Source organism: Bubalus kerabau, chromosome 2 (assembly GCF_029407905.1).
Source record: "Bubalus kerabau isolate K-KA32 ecotype Philippines breed swamp buffalo chromosome 2, PCC_UOA_SB_1v2, whole genome shotgun sequence".
Classification (NCBI taxonomy): domain Eukaryota; kingdom Metazoa; phylum Chordata; class Mammalia; order Artiodactyla; family Bovidae; genus Bubalus; species Bubalus kerabau.
In genome coordinates this window covers 122426513-122450611 of record NC_073625.1, presented here as the reverse complement: position 1 = coordinate 122450611, position 24099 = coordinate 122426513, and the positions used below count along the sequence as shown (strand labels likewise).

The window sequence follows — 24099 nt, the reverse complement described above, 5'->3', positions numbered from 1 at the left end:
ATTCAGAATTTTTATGTTTACTATTTTCTTCTTTAGATTTATCCTTAGGAAGAGGGGTCAAAGTTTTAACAAAACAGGTCACATATAACATGTATTTTTAAGTTCTTGATTATGGAGGAGATTGTGAAGAATGTAAAAGTTACAAGTTAGAAACTAAGAAGATGAATGTACAAATTGTAAACTTGGTATGGTTTACGAGATCAAGAGAGAGTAGGAAGGCATGAGCAAAAGAGCTCAAGAGTTTCTTGCTTTGGAGGTGGATATGTTTAATTCATACTTATCTGAGGATGGTTTTGTCAATTAGGACATACAGTTTAGTCTGTTTCAGCTTCATTCTGATGTATTAAAAATTAACCCTTTTAAAAACATACTATGCTACAAAAACCAATTTATATTGGTAATTAGATATTATAATGGTATTTTTAAATCATCAAAATGACTTTGAATCCTTAAAAAACAAATGAAACAAGTGAATGCTCTAGAGCAGAAAAGGTATTTGGACAGCTTGTCTTCCTGTTCGCCGATGCAGGCTGCCTCTGATTTTCTTTCACTTCCTCTGCAGGGGAATTACATGATAACCACATATACTGTATTGAAGCCAATTTCAGTAACAACACATAGAGAAATAAATCTAAGGCATCTAGAACCCATTCTTGGTGAACTTAAATTTGGTGATCTTCAAGATTTCTGAGTATGGAAGGTATTTGCTTTCCCAGGCTGTGCTCCGATCATCTGGCCCCAGGTTAACTAACCTTTTAATAAATTGCACAGTCCACAGTTGAGTTCATTGGACAGTAAATGAATCTTAACATGGTCTCATTTTATCATGAAATTGAAGGTTCTGTGAGAACCACTAGTTTAGACAGGATGAGTCTGCCTTTTGATGTGGCACTCCCTGGTGGCTCAGACGGTAAAGCGTCTGCCTGCAGTGCGGGAGACCAGGGTTTGATCCCTGGTTTGGGAAGATCCCCGGGAGAAGGAAATGGCAACCCACTCCAGTACTCTTGCCTGGAAAATTCCATGGACTGAGGAGCCTGGTGGGCTACAGTCCATGGGGTTGCAAAGAGTTGGACATGACTGAGTGACTTCACTTTCACTTTTCAGAGTGAACAAAAGATTATTTTAAGATTTATTGGTTGTTACTGGTGGCTCAGACAGTAAAGAATCTACCTGCAGTGTGCGAGACATGGGTTTGATCCCTGGGTGGGAAAGATCCCCAGAGAATGGAATGGCAGCCCACTCCAGTATTCTTGCCTGGAGAATTTCATGGACAGAGGAACCTGGTGGGCTACAGTCCATGGGGTTGCAAAGAGTAGGACATGACTAAGTGACTAACACTTCCACTTTCAAAACTACTGTGGGTGGTGGTGGTTTAGTCAGTCGTTTGTGTCCGACTCTTGTGATCCCATGTAGTGTAGCCCGCCAGGCCCCTGTGTTATAAAATTTCCCAGGCAAGAATACTGGAGTGGGTTGCCATTTCCTTTTCCAGGGGATCTTTCCGACCCAGGGGTTGAACCTGGGTCTCCTGCATTGCAGACAGATTCTTAACTGACTGAGCCACCAGGGAAGCCCACGGTATAAATATGTAAAAGCAGATTTTTGCCCTTTTGGTATGGCAAAAATAAGAAAACCATCAGCAACAGTGAAGAAAACAATATCTGGTATAGAAGAAAGTGTAACAGTCTTCCTGTGTGGATAGTCTATATAGGCTGTGCTTATCACGTTTTTAGATGATGTGCTTATATACTAGAGACAAATGTATATAACTTACACTGAATCAACTACACTTCATACTACTAAGTTGGAGGAATTATTAAAAATAATTTGAACCGTTTCCTTAATAGGTCAGGACATTGAGGTTCTGATTTTGGAAAGTTCTGACTGGTATCTGGAATGAAGAACTGGGCTTTTTGTACTTCAACCCGGGAAAGAGATATCTAAATGCATGTAGCGTTTTGGTATCTTACTGAATTTTTGTATAGTAAGATACCAAAATGCCATGTGGATTTGGCAGAAAGCTTTTACAGTTCAAGGAACAGAAATTAGGAAAATTTATCTAGTTTTAGGCATGCGGTATTTTAAATCTACATGTTAATATATTGTTTAGATTTTGACTAGCTCTACTTCTACTCAATAGTCTGCTGTCCCACCATACCTGATGGTGATACTTGGATGATTCTTATATTTTGATAAACTGTAACTACATGACTTTCACATAGAATTCTTCTTTACTTTCTAATCATTAATATTCAACTGAAAAAAGTTTGGTGTGGTGGAGCTTATTAAACATTCTAGGCGTTCTGATTTTCTTATAACTCGGGCCCACAGTGTATATGTGTGGAAAATGTGTTCTCCCTCATGAGAAAACCTATAATGTAGGAAAGAGCTATTGAAATGTGGTCAACTGTTGATTATATTGTAATTCCTTGCCAGGAAATATTTTCATGCATTCATAAGAGAAAGTAGTGATTGCTTATTCCATTATAGATTCTGTATATAGGGAAGTGATAGATCTGTGTTAATCAGTGACTTAGTGGGACCTGACTAAAAGAAATACTTAATAAAAAATAACTAATTATAAACATTCATTAATTCTGATAAAAAAGTGTTAGTCACTCAGTCATGACCAACTCTCTGCAGCCTCATTGATTGTAGCCCACCAGGCTCATCTGTCCATGGAATTCTCCAAGCAGGAATACTGGAGTGGGTAGCCATTCCCTTCTCCAGGGGATCTTCCCGACCCAGGGATCGAACCTTTGTCTCCTGAATTGTAGGCAGATTCTTAACCATATGAGCCACCAGGGAAGCCTCTAATTCTGATGATACCAGTAATAATTGGAAGTTCCATTTATTGAACTTCCTCTTACTGAGTGACAGATATTTTCTTTGGCCCTTCATTACCTAATTTAGTCCTCACAACATTTATCTTCATTTCACAGAGGAGAAACCTGAGGCTCAAAGAGATCAAATAACTTGTCTAAAATCTTTTAGCCAATAAGAATGCAGTATTTGAATCCTGATCTATATAGCTCTAAAGGTGTTTTTTCTTTTTTGAAACACTTTTTAAACATTAAAAATCCAAATCAGAACCATGATGCCATTTTATGTACTCTGTTTACTTTTGTGTGGTTGAAGAAACCTCAGCATACTCCTTATTGGAATTTATTACTGAAGTTCAATTTTTGCTTCTCTCTTCCATTCACAGAGTTTCCAGTTTTCTTTGGGAATAGAGGACAATCAAAAGTTCACATCTAATTTAAATACCACTAAGGTGAATAAAGATTTCTTCCTCAAAAAGAAAAAAAAAAAATCCCCTCTGATGAACTATCAATACACGGAAACCCAAAGTGATTGATAGAATCCATTCTTAAAATCTGCACACATCTCCCTGTTACCTGCTTAGGAAGTTTCTGGCTGTACTGTGGAACTCAGGCTCACTTCTTCCAATTTGCTGTTGGGTCCTTAACCTTCTTCTGTATAGAGTATTTCTAGAAGAACTCTGATTTTAATGTAATCCTGCTTATAAGAGAAATCTCCTGGTATTCCAAGGAGGCAGTCCCCTAGTAAGTGTAAAAACAGTTGATCTAGGAATGTACCCATGATCTTAAGATACTTTACCAAAAAACACATTTTGTCAGTAAACATGACCAATTATTGAACATATGGCAGCATATCAGAGTAAGATTCCAGAAATCTCGAGATCACCCATTTGTGGCAACCCACTCCAGTACTCTTGCCTGGAAAATCCCATGGACAAAGGAGCCTGGTAGGCTGTAGTCCACGGGGTCGTGAAGAGTCGGACACCACTGAGTGACTTCACTTTCACTTTTCACTTTCATGCATTGGAGAAGGAAACGGCAGCCCACTCCAGTGTTCTTGCCTGGAGAATCCCAGGGACGGGGGAGCCTGGTGGGCTGCCGTCTATGGGGTCGCACAGAGTCGGACACGACTGAAGCGACTTAGCAGCATACTTTGAGATTTACAAATTTCCAAGATTACTGGAAATGTGTGTAGAATTCTGACAAATGGTTATCACAGTGAAACTGTGAGTGTTGCAGTTTGCCTTATGGGAACAGATTGTAAGAATATTTTTCCTATACCTACTTATCCCATGAGCAGTTTTTTGTTTTTTTTTTTAAACTTTGAGTATTACTGTTCTCTCAAATTTTTGAAGCTGAAATGAATTTACTAATCCTAACATGAAAGTGCTAGCTAATGTATCTGCTTAAAGAAAAGTTGAAAGTGGAAATGTCTGACTCAAGGATAAATAAAACTTGCAGTAGCTAGTACTTAAGGAAACTTGTCATATGAAGCCAATAAAGGCAAAATGGTTTTTCTTCCCTTGGTGTAAACTTGTACTTAAGTTGGATTGGTGTGATCTTTTGGGTTTTAATGGGCATGACTGGGTTTATCCTACAGAGGTTTAAGAAGATGGGTGGCTTTTCTTTCTAGGCTAAGGCAAACAGAGAAACCAAACCATTTGAGGCCTGCCAAACCATTTGAGGGCTTAAGTGCCAGGAAAAGTGCCTCAAATAGAGGAACAGAACATTGTAGTTTCTTTAGGGATACATGGAGTAAAAATTAAAGAAATATTTTTTTTTTCCTATGAGGATATAAATTGCTTTGAAAAAATTATCTGCCACTGCTTATCTAGGGGTATTTTACCCTTTTGAAGACCCCTGTGGTTATCAGTGGTCTTTTGTTTTCTACATGAAAGGTTTATCTCTGTTGAAATAGTTTGTACTTTTTTTTTAAAAGAAATCGACACAATGTTGTAAGGCAATTTTCCACCAGTTAAAAAACATGTAAGAAGTACAAATTTCCTCTGATGCTTAAGTACTATAATGGTTATTATTACTCTTATTACAGGTGAGCAAATGTAAATGATATTAATTTATTTGCAATTATTCATCTGGTGAGTGTTAGAGCTAGTATTAGAATCTAAGTAAGCTTAGTCTTGGTTAAAGTGCATGTGTATGCAGTAGGTATTCACAGAATATCTCCTTATGCAACACACTCTATGCAACACACTCTATGCAACAACACCTCTATGCAACACACTACAGAAAACACTGTTTAAGAGATTCATATTTTCCAAAGTGTAATTTGATAGTCATCTTTTTTATGTTTAAATATGAAATTTTATAAATCTATTTGGAAATCAGCTGAATCATTTTAAAGCAGGAGTGCTATTTTTTTAATCATTTTTATGTAATGTACACAGTAATTAGCTGCTGTGTAAATTCATATTTTCCTGAATTGTTCTGAAGCGAAGCACCCATGTAAAATGTAATTGTTCTTTAAGAAAGCCACCAAAAACAGTAAATTTAGAAGTCTTCTCTGGTTATGATTAATTTGATTTTATAAGACAGTTGAAATTCACAAATGCGTTTCTTTGCTAATGAGAATCCAGCATTCTTCGGTGAATAATCAGTAAGGTATTAGAGATCTGATAAGTTTATTTAGTAGCAGTTCTATTTCACAGAATCAAATTACTGTAACTGTATTGAATTAACAGCTCACTTTCCTTTCCAAGAGGATATTTGTTCACTTTGTTTCTGTGACTATATCTGCGTAGTGATTACTTGATAAATGTAGAAAATCTCTTTTTCTTTTCATGTGGCTGAGGTTAGCAAAACTACCATCACGTTAAGGCTGAGGAAAAGAAGCATAAAACACTTTGAAATTAAATCAGTAGCTACTACAAGACTAGAACTATATTTAGGGTCATTGATTGTCCATACTGGCAAAGTGAGTTATATCTGTTGGTTAAAACATAAGCATGCATTCTCTCTCTCTTCTTCTTGTACATACACACATATACACACATACATTCACGCACACGATTAAAATGGTTTTAAATGCTGCTGAGTGACCTGGTTGTCTAAACTGATACCGTCCTTTCTAGTAGTATTGTGGTTATTGTTCTGAGCAGTGTTGTCCAACAAATTTTCCATGGTGGTGGAAGTACTCTGTATTTCTCACTGTCCAAAATGGTAAGCATCAGTACCACATGCCTGTTTAGCACTGGAAATGTGGCTAGTGAAACTGAGGAATTGGATTTTTATAATTTAACTTTCAGATCAGATCAGATCAGATCAGTTGCTCAGTCGTGTCCGACTCTTTGCGACCCCATGAATGGCAGCACGCCAGGCCTCCCTGTCCATCACCAACTCCTGGAGTTCACTCAGACTCACGTCCATCGAGTCAGTGATGCCATCCAGCCATCTCATCCTCTGTCGTCCCCTTCTCCTCCTGCCCCCAATCCCTCCCAGCATCAGAGTCTTTTCCAATGAGTCAACTCTTCGCATGAGGTGGCCAAAGTACTGGAGTTTCAGCTTTAGCATCATTCCTTCCAAAGAAATCCCAGGGCTGATCTCCTTCAGAATGGACTGGCTGGATCTCCTTGCAGTCCAAGGGACTCTCAAGAGTCTTCTCCAACACCACAGTTCAAAAGCATCAATTCTTCAGCGCTCAGCCTTCTTCACAGTCCAACTCTCACATCCATACATGACCACAGGAAAAACCATAGCCTTGACTAGACGAACCTTTGTTGGCAAAGTAATGTCTCTGCTTTTGAATATGCTATCTAGGTTGGTCATAACTTACCTTCCAAGGAATAAGCATCTTTTAATTTCATGGCTGCAGTCACCATCTGTAGTGATTTTGGAGCCCAAAAAAATAAAGTCTGACACTGTTTCCACTGTTTCCCCATCTATTTCCCATGAAGTGATGGGACCGGATGCCATGATCTTCGTTTTCTGAATATTGAGCTTTAAGCCAACTTTTTCACTCTCCACTTTCATTTTCATCACGAGGCTTTTTAGTTCCTCTTCACTTTCTGCCATAAGGGTGGTGTCATCTGCATATCTGAGGTTATTGAGATTTCTTCCGGCAATCTGATTCCGGCTGTGTTTCTTCCAGTCCAGTGTTTCTCATGATGTACTCTGCATAGAAGTTAAATAAGCAGGGTGACAATATACAGCCTTGACAAACTCCTTTTCCTATTTGGAACCAGTCTGTTGTTCCATGGCCAGTTCTAACTGTTGCTTCCTGACCTGCATACAAATTTCTCAAGAGGCAGATCAGGTGTTCTGGTATTCCCATCTCTTTCAGAATTTTCCACAGTTTATTGTGATCCATACAGTCAAAGGCTTTGGCATAGTTAATAATGCAGAAATAGATGTTTTTCTGGAACTCTCTTGCTTTTTCCATGATCCAGCAGATGTTGGCAATTTGATCTTTGGTTCCTCTGCCTTTTCTAAAACCAGCTTTAACATCAGGAAGTTCACGATTCAGATATTGCTGAAGCCTGGCTTGAAGAATTTTGAGCATTACTTTACTACCGTGTGAGATGAGTGCAATTGTGCGGTAGTTTGAGCATTCTTTGGCATTGCCTTTCTTTGGGATTGGAATGAAAACTGACCTTTTCCAGTCCTGTGGCCACTGCTGAGTTTTCCAAATTTGCTGGCATATTGAGTGCGGCACTTTCACAGCATCATCTTTCAGGATTTGGAATAGCTCAACTGGAATTCCATCACCTCCACTAGCTTTGTTCGTAGTGATGCTTTCTAAGGCCCACGACTTCACATTCTAGGATGTCTGGCTCTAAGTCAGTGATCACACCATCGTGTTTATCTGGGTCGTGAAGATCTTTTTTGTACAGTTCTTCTGTGTATTCTTGCCATCTCTGCTCAATATCTTCTGCTTCTTTTAGGTCCATACCATTTCTGTCCTTCATCGAGCTCATCTTTGCATGAAATGTTCCTCTGGTATCTCTGATTTTCTTGAAGAGATCCCTAGTCTTTCCCATTCTGTTGTTTTCCTCTATTTCTTTGCATTGATCGCTGAAGAAGGCTTTCTTATCTCTTCTTGCTATTCTTTGGAACTCTGCATTCAGATGTTTATATTTTTCCTTTTCTCCCTTGCTTTTCGCTTCTCTTCTTTTCACAGCTATTTGTAAGGCCTCCCCAGACAGCCATCTTGCTTTTTTGCATTTCTTTTCCATGGGGATGGTCTTGATCCCTGTCTCCTGTACAATGTCACGAACCTCATTCCATAGTTCATCAGGCACTCTATCTATCAGATCTAGGCCCTTAAATCTATTTCGAACTTCCACTGTATAATCATAAGGGATTTGATTTAGGTCATACCTGAATGGTCTAGTGGTTTTCCCTACTTTCTTCAATTTAAGTCTGAATTTGGCAATAAGGAGTTCATGGTCTGAGCCACAGTCAGCTCCTGGTTGCTGACTGTATAGGGCTTCTCCATCTTTGGCTGCAAAGAATATAATCAATCTGATTTCGGTGTTGACCATCTGGTGATGTCCATGTATAGAGTCTTCTCTTGTGTTGTTGGAAGAGGGTGTTTGTTATGACCAGTGCATTTCTTGGCAAAACTCTATTAGTCTTTGCCCTGCTTCATTCCGTATTCCAAGGCCAAATTTGCCTGTTACTCCAGGTGTTTCTTGACTGCCTACTTTGGCATTCCAGTCCCCTATAATGAAAAGGACATCTTTTTTGGGTGTTAGTTCTAAAAGGTCTTGTAGGTCTTCGCAGAACCGTTCAACTTCAGCTTCTTCAGCGTTACTGGTTGGGGCATAGACTTGGATTACTGTGATATTGAATGGTTTGCCTTGGAAACGAACAGAGATCATTCTGTCGTTTTTGAGTTTGCATCCAGGTACTGCATTTCAGACTCTTTTGTTGACCATGATGGCCACTCCATTTCTTCTGAGGGATTCCTGCCTGCAGTAGTAGATATAATGATCATCTGAGTTAAATTCACCCATTCCAGTCCATTCAGTTTGCTGATTCCTAGAATGTCGACATTCACTCTTGCCATCTCTTGTTTGACCACTTCCAATTTGCCTTGATTCATGGACCTGACATTCCAGGTTCCTATGCAATATTGCTCTTTACAGCATCGGACCTTGCTTCTATCACCAGTCACATCCACAGCTGGGTATTGTTTTTGCTTTGGCTCCATCCCTTCATTCTTTCTGGAGTTATTTCTCCACTGATCTCCAGTAGCATATTGGGCACCTACTGACCTGGGGAGTTTCTCTTTCAGTATCCTATCATTTTGCCTTTTCATACTGTTCATGGGGTTCTCAAGGCAAGAATACTGAAGTGGTTTGCCATTCCCTTCTCCAGTGGACCACATTCTGTCAAATCTCTCCACCATGACCCTCCGGTCTTGGGTTGCCCCATGGGCATGGCTTAGTTTCATTGAGTTAGACAAGGCTGTGGTCCTAGTGTGATTAGATTGACTAGTTTTCTGTGAGTATGGTTTCAGTGTGTTTGCCCTCTGATGCCCTCTTGCAGCACCTACTGTCTTATTTGGGTTTCTCTTACCTTGGGCGTGGGGTATCTGTTCACAGCTGCTCCAGCAAAGCGCAACCATTGCTCCTTACTTTGGACGAGGGGTATCTCCTCACCGCCGCCCTTCCTGACCTTCAATGTGGGATAGCTCCTCTAGGCCCTCCTGGGCCCGCAAAGCCAGGGCTCCGGGTAACTCCTCTAGTTGCTGGCCCTGGCCTCGGGCGTGGGTTGCTCCTCCAGGCCGCCGCCCCTGGCCTTGGGCGTGGGGGCGTGGGGGCGTGGGGTAGCTCCTCCTGGCTGTCGCCCCTGACCTGGGATGCAGGGTAATTCCTCTGGTCGCTGCACCTGGCCTCAGGCATGGGTTGCTCTTCCCGGCCGCCGCCCCTGGCCCTGGGTCAATTTAAATGGATAGCTATATGTGACTAGTAGCTGCCATAAACAATGTGAAAACAATTTTTTTTCTGACCCTAGTGGATAGAATAATGGATGGATAGAACATACAGAATTGGTTTAGTTTAAGGAAATCTTTTCTAATACCTGTTCCATCTGATGCTGGGCTGTCTGAATACCTCCTGACTTGGGGTTTTGGAGAGTTGTAACTTTGCTTGGGTAACTTTTTTATTTTGTTACTGCCTGTACAGAAGGGTTTGGCTTCAGAGCACCATTCCATAAAGTTTATGCCTGTAGCCCAGAAAGCTTGTGAGGTACTTTGTGGGTATATATTTTTTTTTAATCATTTATGATAACTTGAGTCAGATATTTCCTAATGGAAAGTCTTCCCTCTGTCCAACAGTTCTACCGGGATGAGTAAAATTTGCTGTGTTTTCATCCTGCTACCTCCCTCCCTGTTTTCACTGTCCTTTTTTTCAGTATTTTTCTCATCACCAATGTTTCTCCCTGTCATATGGAAATTTCTGACTCAGCCATTTTCACTTTTCCAATAAGCTACCCAGTTACTCTGTGGTCTCTGATAATGATGTAGATGGTTTGTGATATTAAAGTAGTGCTTCTGATTTGAGGACATATTATCTCAGCATTTTCAAACCCACTTGCCTGCAATCTAGTGTGTCTGTGGTTAGCTATAATATATCTCCTTGCCAAACAAGTGGTTTGGGTTACTGAGGTTTTCATTTAACTTTGAATTGGGAGAGGTTGAGGGGGTGCGGGGAGAAACTCAGGAACCTATTTTGATAAATTGCATCAGAGTTAAATGTTTGGATTAAATCACTTATTCTGCATTTTAACATCTCTTTACTGAGTTCAGGCTTGTGCTTTTTATTAAAGCTGTGTGTATGTTTGTATATATGTAGACACAAGTTTAAAACTCATACTTAAACTGTATATGAGTCTATTATATAACTTAATGTTTGCTACTAAAGTTAACTGACCTTGCTTTCATGTTTGGTGCTAGTAAAGCATTTCTCTTCAGTCAGGAACTGGTGTTTTTTCTCCTTTTTGATAATGGGAACTAAGCATCTTTACATATTTTCCTGATTGCTTTGGTTCTCAGGAATATCAGATACAAATTTGGGGCCTCATGTAGACTTTGTTTTTGTTAGCATACTTTTTTCCTTAAAAAAAAAAAAAGCTTATTCTCTAGTCTTAGGGAAACAGTATTAATATAATTAAATTGAGTAAATAAACATTGCTACTGCAACTTGTTTTTTCCTCTAGTAATATTTGCTGCTTCACCGTTTAGATACTTAAATAGGATTAAAAACATACATCTATCTTTTAATTATAAAATGTTATAAAATATTATGAAAGGGATTATGAATAATAAGATTCTCTTTCATGATTTTAGGGTTAGGGTTAGAAATAGAATAAATTAGAAAATAAAATATAAACATGTTTTAGAAGAAAAATAAGCTACATTATAGTCCTACAGTACATAATGAGTGTTAGGACTTTGATGTTTATTCTTTCTAGTATTTTCTAAATGAAATTTAAATTGAAAAACCAGATATTTCTACCGTAGTCCATGTACCCTGTAGTGTACCTGTGTGCTCAGTCATGTGTGACTTTTTGAGACCCTATGGACTAACCTGCCAGGCTCCTCTGTACATAGAATTTCCCAGGCAGGGATACTGGAGTGGGTTGCCATTTCCTACTCCAGTGGTTCTTCCCAACCCAGGGATCAAACCCACGTCTCCTGCATTGGTAGGCAGATTCTTTACCGCTGAGCCATCTGGGAAGTCCCCTGCTCTGTAGTATGGGCATATACTAGACAGAGGCTCAGAGATCAGCCTTGGGCTCTGCCCTTATTGTGTCGAGTACCTTCAGGACTTCCCTCACCTGGGCATAGCTCATGTAATATCCCACGTGAATAGTCATCTATCATGTATGTAAAATAACAGACTTCTGAGTGCCAGTGGTTTGTACAAAGCATCTACGTACATTCTAGGAAAAGGTGAGTGCTCTGAGGCTGAAACTAGGCCCAGGGAATATCTATAGATTAGCAGGAGAGTCCTTCCACAGACAGTTTTGTAGTTGTCTGAAAGCTATACGGAAGGGAGGTGGACTTCCTGTGGTTAAATATTTAGGAGGAGTCCAAATGATTATTTGGACAGGATACAGTTGGACATGGCAGCTACTCACACTCTTTCTGATAATCTGTTTCTATAATTTTAAGAAAGTGATGAATCAGTCAGCACCTGTTTATGAACAATAACTGACACGTAGAAATGTTTGAGGAAACTTGGGAACCTCAACCTATCATCCAGGAACTTTATTGTTTTCATGATATTTTGAGGGGATTAAAGCCTCTTGATATTCTAAGACATTTTAAATTTCTGATCAAGGTGGTGACTTTGTAGATCAGATATTTGGTGCAGCTTTGCAGAAAATCTTGAGTTACACTGTTCTGGTCTTTGTGGAGTTTTTTATTAAAAAGGGTAGCTTTCTGTCTTTCTGTAATGTTTATGGAAGGGTAATTAATCTTGAAAACATCTTTCTGTTACTAGACTTCTTAAGACTCCCCCTCTACCTCCCTCTTTTTTTTGTCTCTGTCAATTTTGATTCGTTTTCCATTCACCTTAAACTTATTAACATTTTCTAATCTTCAGGACTATTTAGCAGCCTGCACCTCCAGTATTCTTGCCTGGAAAATCCCACGGACAGAGGAGCCTGGCAGGTTGCAGTCCTTGGGGGTCACAAAGAGTTGGACATGGCTGAGCAACTGAGCACAATTGTAGAGGACTTCTGAGGACGTGAGCCAGTTTTTTCAAATGAATAACTCAGGGCATTAGCTCCAGATTCTGAAAATTCATGCCAGCACTTTAGTGCACAGTGTGTTCTGCTTCAAAACACCATGTACATCCTATGTACCCTGTCAGGTTGATTAGTTTAACAAACATGTCCTCATGTATACACATTTTTCATAGCCCTGAGGTCTAATCTGAAAGTGCCACATATTTAACTATGTGATTCTTGGCATGTTATCCCAACTTTCAGAGCCTTATTGAGTAATGTGCTTAATTGTCATCTAAAGGAACCAACAATTAACCACCTTCCTGAGTGTACAAATTTTCTAGGTATTCTAGGAGTCTGTCAGGTCATTATCCTTTCCATTATAATACATCTGAAATCTGGATGTTGGAAACAGAAACCCTTTACTGTCACTTATGACTGTGTGGGTATATGTGAAGCTTCTTAGCTTTGTTTTGGTGGAGAATCAGGATGGATCACACCTCCAAAAAATACAGAATTTCATGGCACGTTATTTACACTAGTCATTTTTCTCAGGAGCCATCCTTTCCATAGGGATTTATCAGAAAATTATTATCCTAGGTACTGGGATAAACGTTAGCAAGAAGATCATAAGATATTTTTCTGCCTTTCAGGGTCTTGAATGTTTGCTAGGGGAAAAAATGAATACATGTATTTATAATATGATTAGTCCTCTAGTATTATGTTTGTTACATTTTATGAAATCATTGGGGAAAAGAGCATAAGTAAATATGCTGGGTTTTGCAAAGTGTCAGTTGTGATGGTTTTGGTTGTATGTCCTGTAGGATTGGGTTCATAAAGAGGTGACATTTGAATGACGTTTTTCTGAAGGTTGATTATGAAGTTTTTAGAGTGGAAAGGTGCCACAGGCAGAAAGGAAAGGGTCCCTACCTCCACCATGTATATAGTGGTCACTGAATTCCCCTCAGACTTACATGGCTCTCCTGTTCTGTGCGTTTCACACCCACACTGACCAACCAAGAAAAACTCAAACCAAAACCAATAACCATAAAAATCCCCAAACAATTGACACATTGGTTAATGATACTTGATGCCCTGATCAGTTGTACAATATGTGGAATGAAAATCTTTGCCTTTCACAAAGGAATTGCAGAAATCTCTATGTACTTTGTGGGTAGTTTAGTAAGTAGGGGTAATTATACCAAGGATAGTAAGTACAGGAAGGTGGATCTGATTTAATTACCATATTTTATAGATTTCTGCTGAGAAGGATCCTCTGTCTCCCAGACAGATGGAGTAACCATATAAATTGAAAAGAACAGGAGATTTGGAGAGTTGAGATCAGAAAAGTAACACTTCTTTCCATTGGCTACTTTTGAGCAGGAACAAAGTAAATGAAAATGGAGCAGCTGTGTTCTCTCTGTCATACTGTACCTCAATTTTGTTCATTAACACAAGATGGAAATTAGAATCACTAAAAGTCAGAGAAGGATCAAAGGTTTCAGTTACCATTTATCCCTGAAAAATCAATTGCTCAAGCATTATTCAGGTGTTATTCTAGTTGTTTTCAGCTTTCTACCTGAAAGTGGGAAATTTCACTTTTCAGAGTGACCCAGGGACTCAACACTATTTTGAGGCTCCTAATTTTGGGGTTATTTGGGGACTCATAATTGGGGCAAGTGGTTAGGAGAGTGTTTCCGTTAAGAGACAAAGCTGAGCATCTCTAAGAAGCTGATGGTGGTGGTGATGGATGGGGGTTGGTTTTGGAGTTGGTTTCAGTGGTGGTGATGTTGATGTCCCCTTACTACCTATACATAAACTTTGCTGGGATTGAGAATATGGAAGATTTGGCATTAGGATGAGGTCTGTTCACAGTTTACCTGCCTCTCATTTCTCTTCTACTGAGGCAGTTTTATTAAAACTTTAAATACAGGGAAAAGACTCTTCTTTAATGGTTTAGAGACATTTCTCTTGTAGGGCAGTGAACAAGAACTTAGCGATTTACATATGCTATCATTTCTTGGTTAAAATTGTCTTTAACAACTATTAGACACATTAGTCTGAATTCATTAATACTGTCTTACCAAAGGAAAGGAAAGCCATTGATTTTTGGATGGAGATGGGGGAAAGTTGTTAGATCCCAAAGGGAGATTTTCCTTGGAATTTCCCACTGCAGTTACTACCTAGGGTTTTTCTTATAGGTCATCTGTGAAGCACTGTACAAATGACAGGAATTTTATTTTTTTTTTTTTTGGTCCTTGCTTTTCAAAAGTGAACATAGGCCAACTGTGATTGTTAGTGAGATAAAGTAGACTGTGTCCCATTTTTATTGCTCTATTTTAAGACTTGGAATCCACCTTCTGACCTGAATTTTATTTCGTCCTCAATTTCAAAGAACCTAACTCATATTTGTCTTATCTTAATTAGTATTTAATAGTACCACTCTTTTCTGACATACTTAAATATAGACCCATTTCTTCTACGAGTTCTGTGAACAGAAGTATTTGAGGCGAGAATAGTTCAGTTTGGTTTCCAATTCATGTGCTCATTTGTTGTGTTATTTTGGTCAAGACACTTTATTTCTCTGAGCCTTGGTTTCCTCATAAATAAAGTGAGGATACTGACAAAACCTCTGTCTTCAGAAGGTTAGGAGAGGTAGGTGTGAAAGGGCATTGTGATCCCCAAAGTACTTTATCAGTGTCAATTGTAGTTGACTGTTATTACCAAACTTTTCAAGACAAAACATCTTCCCCATGCATAGAATGTGTACCCATGTGTACAGAAAAAAGGAAAGCAAGCCTAAACCCAGCTCTCAGTGTTGAGTATATATTCCATCTGCTACTAATAGCATTTACACTAAAACAGAATAATTCACAAAATTATACCAGAACATAAAAGGTAATACAGACGGTTGAAAGATATAGTTTCTAGTGAATGTATTACTAATCTAGGCATTTTTATGTGGGAGGAAGCTTGTTAAGATTGAGTCATAGCAATTGTATTTTCAGAATGTTTGCAATGTGGGTAAAAAAATGACAAAGGGGAATGACTTCTTTACTCCTCTTTTAGTTTGTATGGTTAAATGGTCCCTCTGCTAAGAATGCTTACCGCTTAAACCTTTCTGTGACATTGGCTTTGTATCTTAGCTACTTTAAAGGTTTCCTCATACAGCTTTGCAGGTCACCTCCACTCCTTGTACCTGTCCCTCCCCTTCATCCCCCTTCATAACAAGCATAACTGCTCCATTGTTCTGTCTCCAAAGAATTTTCTATAGGTTTTTATGTGTGTTTGCGTCACTTAGTCATGTTTGACTCTTTGTGACCCCATGGACTGCAGCCCACCAAGCTCCTCTGTCCATGGCATTCTCCAGGCAAGAAAACTGGAGTGGGTTGCCATCCCTTTCTCCAATAGGTCTTTATAACCTTTATCAAACTTACTGTTTTGTCTGTTAACCTGTCACTTCCACCTCCTTGATGACTTGTAAATGACTTAACCCTTCTAATAATAGAATTCAGCAAATGTTTGTTGAATAACTGTGTTAACTAGGTGAATACTGTGCCATTTATTTATTTAAGGGGATCCTCGGATGAGTGAGAATCATCTTTCTTTTTGAGGAAAATAGGTGGGAGATCTATAAATCTTACTTCCCATTTATGAGACTTGCTTGCTTTTATGTAAACTGTTCCACTGTATATATGTACATATCTGAATTTTAAAAACCACTAAAACTCTGTTCTTTTCATGGGAAGGGAAGAGGTTTCTAGTTTTTATTTGAATGTTTGGATAATTTTACAGCCTCTGTGATGCTGTCATCAAAAACAGCTTAATTCTTTCTATTCATAAGATATCGTCTTCATCCTTTGTCTATGGAACTCTGACTTTTTTTGACCAGTTTTTCTTCCTTTTTTTTTTTCATTTAATGAGCATCTCCATCTCCTGAAGTCTTACTTTATGCTATATCCAGCACTAATTGGGTGGAATACATAGAGATTGCAGGGTTGGATGAGAATGGAGAATGATGCAGTTGGCTATTCATGGCAAAAAGATAGCCTGAGATTAGGGTGAATGAGAATGAACATGGGAGGGAAAAGTTTGAGAATAGGGAGGGTAAAAGCCCAGGGTCCAGTGGTTCCTCTTAAATGTGCCTACAAGGAAACAGTCAGATAAGTTGATGCTCTTTATTCTCAGTACAATTTCTAGCTGTTTGCTTCAAAATAGGTTAGAGGAGGAGGAAAGATCCTGTCTGAACTTGTCCTGACTGAGTAGTGTTTTCTGTAATTCCCAACCTGGTTACTGATTTACAGAAGTGGCTGGTTGTGTGACTTCCCCATCTTGAATTAGAGTAGAAATGCAAAGAATGTAGAGGCTGATTTTGAAAGGCACTAGGGAGGACTATCACAGTAATCCAAGTCTAGGCCCCAACCAGTAATGCTGAAGAAGCTGAAGTTGAACGGTTCTATGAAGACCTACAAGACCTTTTAGAACTAACACCCAAAAAAGATGTCCTTTTCATTATAGGAGACTGGAATGCAAAAGTAGGAAGTCAAGAAACACCTGGAGTAACAGGCAAATTTGGCCTTGGAATATGGAATGAAGCAGGGCAAAGACTAATAGAGTTTTGCCAAGAAATGCACTGGTCATAACAAACACCCTCTTCCAACAACACAAGAGAAGACTCTATACATGGACATCACCAGATGGTCAACACCGAAATCAGATTGATTATATTCTTTGCAGCCAAAGATGGAGAAGCTCTATACAGTCAGCAAAAACAAGACCAGGAGCTGACTGTGGCTCAGACCATGAACTCCTTATTGCCAAATTCAGACTTAAATTGAAGAAAATAGGGAAAACCACTAGACCATTCAGGTATGACCTAAATCAAAGCCCTTATGATTATACGGTGGAAGTTCGAAATAGATTTAAGGGCCTAGATCTGATAGATAGAGTGCCTGATGAACTATGGAATGAGGTTCGTGACACTGTACAGGAGACAGAGATCAAGACCATCCCCATGGAAAAGAAATGCAAAAAAGCAAAATGGCTGTCTGGGGAGGCCTTACAAATAGCTGTGAAAAGAAGAGAAGCGAAAAGCAAAGGAGAAAAGGAAAGATATAAACATCTGAATGCAGAGTTCCAAAGAATAGCAGGAAGAGATAAGAAAGCCTTCTTCAGCGATCAATGCAAAGAAATAGAGGAAAACAACAGAATGGGAAAGACTAGGGATCTCTTCAAGAAAATCAGAGATACCAGAGGAACATTTCATGCAAAGATGGGCTCAATAAAGGACAGAAATGGTATGGACCTAACAGAAGCAGAAGATATTGAGCAGAGATGGCAAGAATACACAGAAGAACTGTACAAAAAAGATCTTCACGACCCAGATAATCACAATGGTGTGATTACTGACCTAGAGCCAGACATCCTGGAATGTGAAGTCAAGTGGGCCTTAGAAAGCATCACTACAAACAAAGCTAGTGGAGGTGATGGAATTCCAGTTGAGCTATTCCAAATCCTGAAAGATAATGCTGTGAAAGTGCCGCACTCAATATGCCAGCAAATTTGGAAAACTCAGCAGTGGCCACAGGACTGGAAAAGGTCAGTTTTCATTCCAATCCCAAAGAAAGGCAATGCCAAAGAATGCTCAAACTATGACACAATTGCACTCATCTCACACGCTAGTTAAGTAATGCTCAAAATTCTCCAAGCCAGGCTTCAGCAATATGTGAACCGTGAACTTCCTGATGTTCAAGCTGGTTTTAGAAAAGGCAGAAGAACCTGAGATCAAATTGCCAACATCATCTGGATCATGGAAAAAGCAAGAGAGTTCCAGAAAAACATCTATTTCTGCTTTATTGACTATGCCAAAGCCTTTGACTGTGTGGATCACAATAAACTGTGGGAAATTCTGAAAGAGATGGGAATACCAGACCACCTGATCTGCCTCTTGAGAAATTTGTATGCAGGTCAGGAAGCAACAGTTAGAACTGTCCATGGAACAACAGACTGGTTCCAAATAGGAAAAGGAGTTCGTCAAGGCTGTATATTGTCACCCTGTTTATTTAACTTATATGCAGAGTACATCATGAGAAACACTGGGCTGGAAGAAACACAAGCTGCAATCAAGATTGCCAGGAGAAATCTCAATAACCTCAGATATGCAGATGACACCACCCTTATGGCAAAAAGTGAAGAGGAACTCAAAAGGCTCTTGATGAAAGTGAAAGTGGAGAGTGAAAAAGTTGGTTTAAAGCTCAACATTCAGAAAACGAAGATCATGGCATCCGGTCCCACCACTTCATGGGAAATAGATGGGGAAACAGGGGAAACAGTGTCAGACTTTATTTTTGGGGGCTCCAAAATCACTGCAGATGGTGACTGCAGCCATGAAATTAAAAGACACTAACTCCTTGGAAGGAAAGTTATGACCAACCTAGATAGCATATTCAAAAGCAGAGACATTACTTTGCCAACAAAGGTCCGTCTAGTCAAGGCTATGGTTTTTCCTGTGGTCATGTATGGATGTGAGAGTTGGACTGTGAAGAAGGCTGAGTGCCGAAGAATTGATGCTTTTGAACTGTGGTGTTGGAGAAGACTCTTGAGAGTCCCTTGGACTGCAAGGAGATCCAACCAGTCCATTCTGAAGGAGATCAGCCCTGAGATTTCTTTGGACGAATGATGCTAAAGCTGAAACTCCAGTACTTTGGCCACCTCATGCGAAGAGTTGACTCATTGGAAAAGACTCTGATGCTGGGAGGGATTGGGGGCAGGAGGAGAAGGGGGCTACAGAGGATGAGATGGCTGGATGGCATCACTGACTCAATGGACGTGAGTCTGAGTGAACTCCAGGAGTTGGTGATGGACAGGGAGGCCTGGCGTGCCGTGATTCATGGTGTCGTAAAGAGTCGGACAGGACTGAGCGACTGAACTGAACTGAGGGAGGATGTATAAAAAATTATGGATTAAGCAAGTAGTACTTCGGTATAAATGAGATGATGATTTGGAAGTTTTTAGTAAACCTTAGAGGCTAACTCTCTGTGTATTGCAGCATAGCCTCATGCAGGTAGGGATTCGTGTACATATTTGTCATCATGGAAGATCTTCTAGGTTCTTTTCTAGCTCAGGCCTTACCCATATTTTATGGGTACCAGTTTAGCCTCTACTGTAATAAGATTGAAGGTCAAATAACAATAATTGAATGTGTTTCAGCCTTACTTTTTAAGTATTAAGAAATGATTGACAGGAGTCATTAGTAAGTTAATCTAAGTTCATAAATTCCTTGGCTTATTATGATATGTCATATATGTCATCATGTGTTTGGTTTAGTAGTGTGTGCTGCTACTGAAATAAGAGATGTGAATTTTATAAGTTTTTATACTAACAATTCTAGTTGTAGAATTTAAGTGTCATATATATAAAACATTACAAAAAGTACAGAAAACATAGAAAATAAATATATATAAAATATACCATATAAAAACCCAGGAACCTACCACCTGAATTTAATAGATATTAATATTTTTCCTTATTTGCTTCAGTCTTCTCTGTTTGTAAAACAGTGGAACAGGGTATGTGGTAAAGGCACACTTGCTCATGTACTTGTGTCTCTAGGGTCACCACTGTTCTCCATTCAGTTATATCACTGCCAAATATTAAAAACTTATATTTTTGCTACAGGCATATGTATCCGTAAACATATTTTTAATGTCATGCTGACTTCTTCACATGGTTATCCACATGGAAAACTACACTAATTTTATAATTTTTATTTTATTCAGCATAATATTAAAAGCATAGAAAAAATATATTTTTGACATAACTTTTTGCCCTAATAACATAAATTGAAGTGGCTTTTAAGCTTTTTTGAATGTAATTGCAGAATGATAATTTTTTACATTGTGGCCTAATGCATGTCACATACGCATGTATGTGTATATAATGCTGAAAAAGATTTCTCCAAACCATAGTTTCCTCTATTGTGTGTGATATACTCTATTTTCCAGGTTGTTCATTCTGAAATGCTTGTCCCAGGCTCAATAAATTGCTTTTATCATCTAATAATAGATTGCCATCCATGGTTTGAAAAACATTAGTAATCTAAAAAATTAGTCTTAATCTAAAATTAATACTGCCTTTAGTTTGCAAATAATAAAAACTTTTGTAGTTTAATAAATGTGCTTCAGATAGTAAGGTAGTGTGACTCAGCAGTAAAGAAACCATCTGCAGTTCAGGAGACACAGGAGCTGTGGATTCAATCCCTGGGTCAGGAAGATCCCCTGGAGGAGGAAATGGCAATCCACTCCAGTATTCTTGCCTGGAAAATCCCATGGACAGAGGAGCCTAGTGGGCTACAGTCCATGGGGTCACAAAGAGTCAGACACAACTGAGCAACTGAGCACTCATATTAAAATAGCATTCTTCTGCAAGAGGTTTGATTACATTCATTTTGGCTAACTCATTCTGAATATTTGTTTTCTATGAACAATATCCATGCATGTCTAGCCATTTAATTAATTGATGTTAATTTATTAATAGCTAAGTGTTTTAGAGAAAGCATCTTAGTCTTTGTATCTCCTTTCAGTCTGTCCTGACTGTGGTCTTCCATGAATCCAGGAGGGCTGTCATGGCGTCAAGAACAGAAGGAATTCTTGCTTGTCCAAAAACTGACTCCCAGCCCTGCCACCAACAGTCTGTGTATAAACCCTTAATAACTCCTTTCTTCCTTGTGGGCCTCATTTCCTCACCAATTAAACAGAAGGTTTAACGAACTCTTCTTAAAAGTAGGTTCATTCTGTGAAATATGGGAGAACTTTGACCTGGGCCTCAGTTATTAAAATTTTATGAGCATATATCTGGTGTGAAAGAATAGGACTTTCTATTGAGATTGCTGGTTTTGAGGTTGCATTTGAGCCAGGGGTCAGCAGGTCATATTTGGTTTAATATGATTTTGAGACAGAAATGATTTTCCATCATAAAGCCTTTTCAGAGTAATCTGATGTCTCCAAGCTCTGCCTGCTTTTTGGTTTCATTATCTCTCAACTAGGGACAGGGCTGTGTGAATGTGTATGTGAACGTTCATAAGTGCTAAGAATGGCAAAGGAATATTTCTGCATTCTGTTTTAATTAAATGTCCTTACAGACAAAACCAGAGCTGCAGGAAAAAATCTGTAAACTCTGGTAAAAGCCCTGGAGGACAGGTTCCTGAGTCCTACACATGGCAGGCATCTGAGGCTTTGGGAACTTTGCTCTTTAATGTGAGGTACATGTTTGGAATAGAGTAAGGATATATCACCTAAGCCACACATCCTTAAACAGAACAGTATTTTTCATGACAAGAGTCCTTCGTGTGTGTATTTGCTTTAAGAAAGAGTTTTAAATTACAGTTTGGGTGGAATGAACCTTTAAGACCATCTCTTCCTATTGGTGTCTAAAAAAATAGTCCAGGAAATACTCTGGGTGGCTGTCCCGGTGGAGGCAGTTAGTGGCAGATGCTTAGTTCCAAGGTTCCTACTGTCTTTTGGTTTGCGGATTCTTTTTAGGTATCTCTACATTTAGAGAAACCTAGAGAACCAGTTCTAACTCATGTGTGAGAGTGTAGACCCACTGAATGTGACCACATTTTAAGTAGAGATCTGCTCTTGCCTGAGGGGCTAATAAAGATGTGTTTTTCCCTGAGAGGATCAGGATAAACGTAAGTCTCTGGGAGAGGATCTGCTGAACCCCAGATGGCTGAGACATAAGCTCTGTGTGTGTGTGTGTGTGTGTGTGTGTGGGACTGCAGTACTTGCCCTCCCTTTGTAGACACGGATTAGAATTTCTGGACCTCATCCTTAGGCCAGGATCTCACCATTATTTTGTTACTTTGTTGTACACCTGTACTTGGCATTGAGCAGATACTATCTGGATTTGTGTGAATGAAGACTTCTTACCAACTAATTACTCTTTTGTACATTGCCAGTTATAAAGTTGATCATCCTGAACTATAAGAATGGATTCTCTGAGGTCCTGAACAAAGCCTTTTTCTTTTTATGTTGAAGCGCTACTAATGAGCTTTTCTGTCTGCCCTTCTCCATCCTCTGCAGTGTGCCGAGATTTTGCTGTCCTGGAGGACCACACCTTGGCCCACAGCCTGCAGGAACAAGAGAGTGAGTAATAGCCCCTGCAAGCTCATCCAGTTTTCTTTTTTAGTGGTAGCCTTGAGGCAGATTTCTTAGGGTGAGGCGGGGAGAAGACAGAGTCATCAGGCTACACCACCCATCATCCCAAGGGATCTGTCTAGGCAGGTGACACCTCGGTGAAGAATGCACTTTTCTGTGTTTTGAAGTGAGACAGCTGCTGGGGATGAGAAGACCGTTGGGTGTATCGGAGGAAAAGTGGGACTTGAGCCATTTCCTTTGCTTTAATGCTGTAGGAGGGATACAGTGGTTATATGCGGATCAGGAGTATGTAGAAGGCTGGCATAAGAATAGGGGTCCAAATACCTTTACCTAGATTGGTAAAGATACCAATTGGTAAACATACCTAGTGGTATCTAGATTGTAGAGTTTTCTGAATATTTATGTATGTAATTATGAAAAGTAAATCTAAGTTATATGTGTTATACAAAAGTACATATATGTGAACTTGTAATTTGTGTGTCAGTATAAAAATCAAGTGTTGAAAAATGTAGTTTTTAAATGAAGTGGCAACTTGTGGAGCAGGAGGAGCACTGGCCCTGGCTTTAGATGGTTTGAGTAGAAGTTTAGGCACTGCCACTGCTGACCAAATACTCATGACTTAACCTTTCTGATTCTCTTTTTCCTTAATGAAAAGATGAGAATGCCAACTCCTGTGCTGCGTATTATGCAGCATTACTGAGCGTATATGTGGAAATGATGGCTATGAAGTTCTTTTTAATTGAAAGGCTCTTCTTAAGTTTATTCTTAAAAGCTTATTATGAATAAGCCAAAGCATTGTAATTCCTCTCTCCAATCTTCCTGTCCAGTTGAGCATCATTTGGCATCAAATGTTCAACGGAACCGTTTGGTCCAGCATGATCTGCAGGTGGCTAAGCAGCTTCAAGAGGAAGATCTGAAAGCCCAGGCTCAGCTGCAGAAGCGCTATAAAGACCTGTGAGGACTTGGGGAGTGGGAGAGCATTGTGCCAGGACTGGTTTTCAGGGAAGAGCACTTTCTGTCTGTCCCTTTGATTCCTTTCACTATTAGATTATAAATCCTACAGTGACGATCCCATAGTTTTTTTGATTTATAAAAATTGTATTTGTTGTTGGAATTCCTTTCTACATTTTGGGACATGCAGTTTCTGGTAGGACTTAGCACTTTTCACTGATGGCTTTGAGCCATTTGGTCCAGCTCTGTGTCTCACTTTTCCTTAACTGTGTGATGGGGAAATGATCTCTGTCTCCTCTGCCTCCTGTGGTTTTGGGGGGAATCTAGCAAAATACTGGATGTCACAGAATTTTCTGAAGTCTACTGGGTTCCTTTACTATTTCCTAGTAATGTTTGTTGCTCTTATTTTCCTTGAACCCCTTGCCTTTTGGGGGAGGGGCATGCCACTTGACTTGTGGGATCTTAGTTCCTTGAGGGAT

At 39.4% G+C, this 24099-nt stretch overlaps 1 protein-coding gene across 5 annotated transcripts in view; it reads left to right on the top strand.

Moving 5' to 3' along the window:
* CCDC50 (coiled-coil domain containing 50) overlaps positions 1 to 24099 on the top strand; it is an 81548-nt gene that overhangs the window by 14410 nt on the left and 43039 nt on the right. For all 5 annotated transcript variants that reach the window (XM_055568702.1, XM_055568703.1, XM_055568700.1 and 2 more), the window contains exons 2-3: positions 22595 to 22657; positions 23497 to 23623. In XM_055568702.1, the coding sequence (XP_055424677.1) occupies positions 22595 to 22657; positions 23497 to 23623 (190 nt within the window). The remainder of the gene's footprint in view (positions 1 to 22594; positions 22658 to 23496; positions 23624 to 24099) is intronic.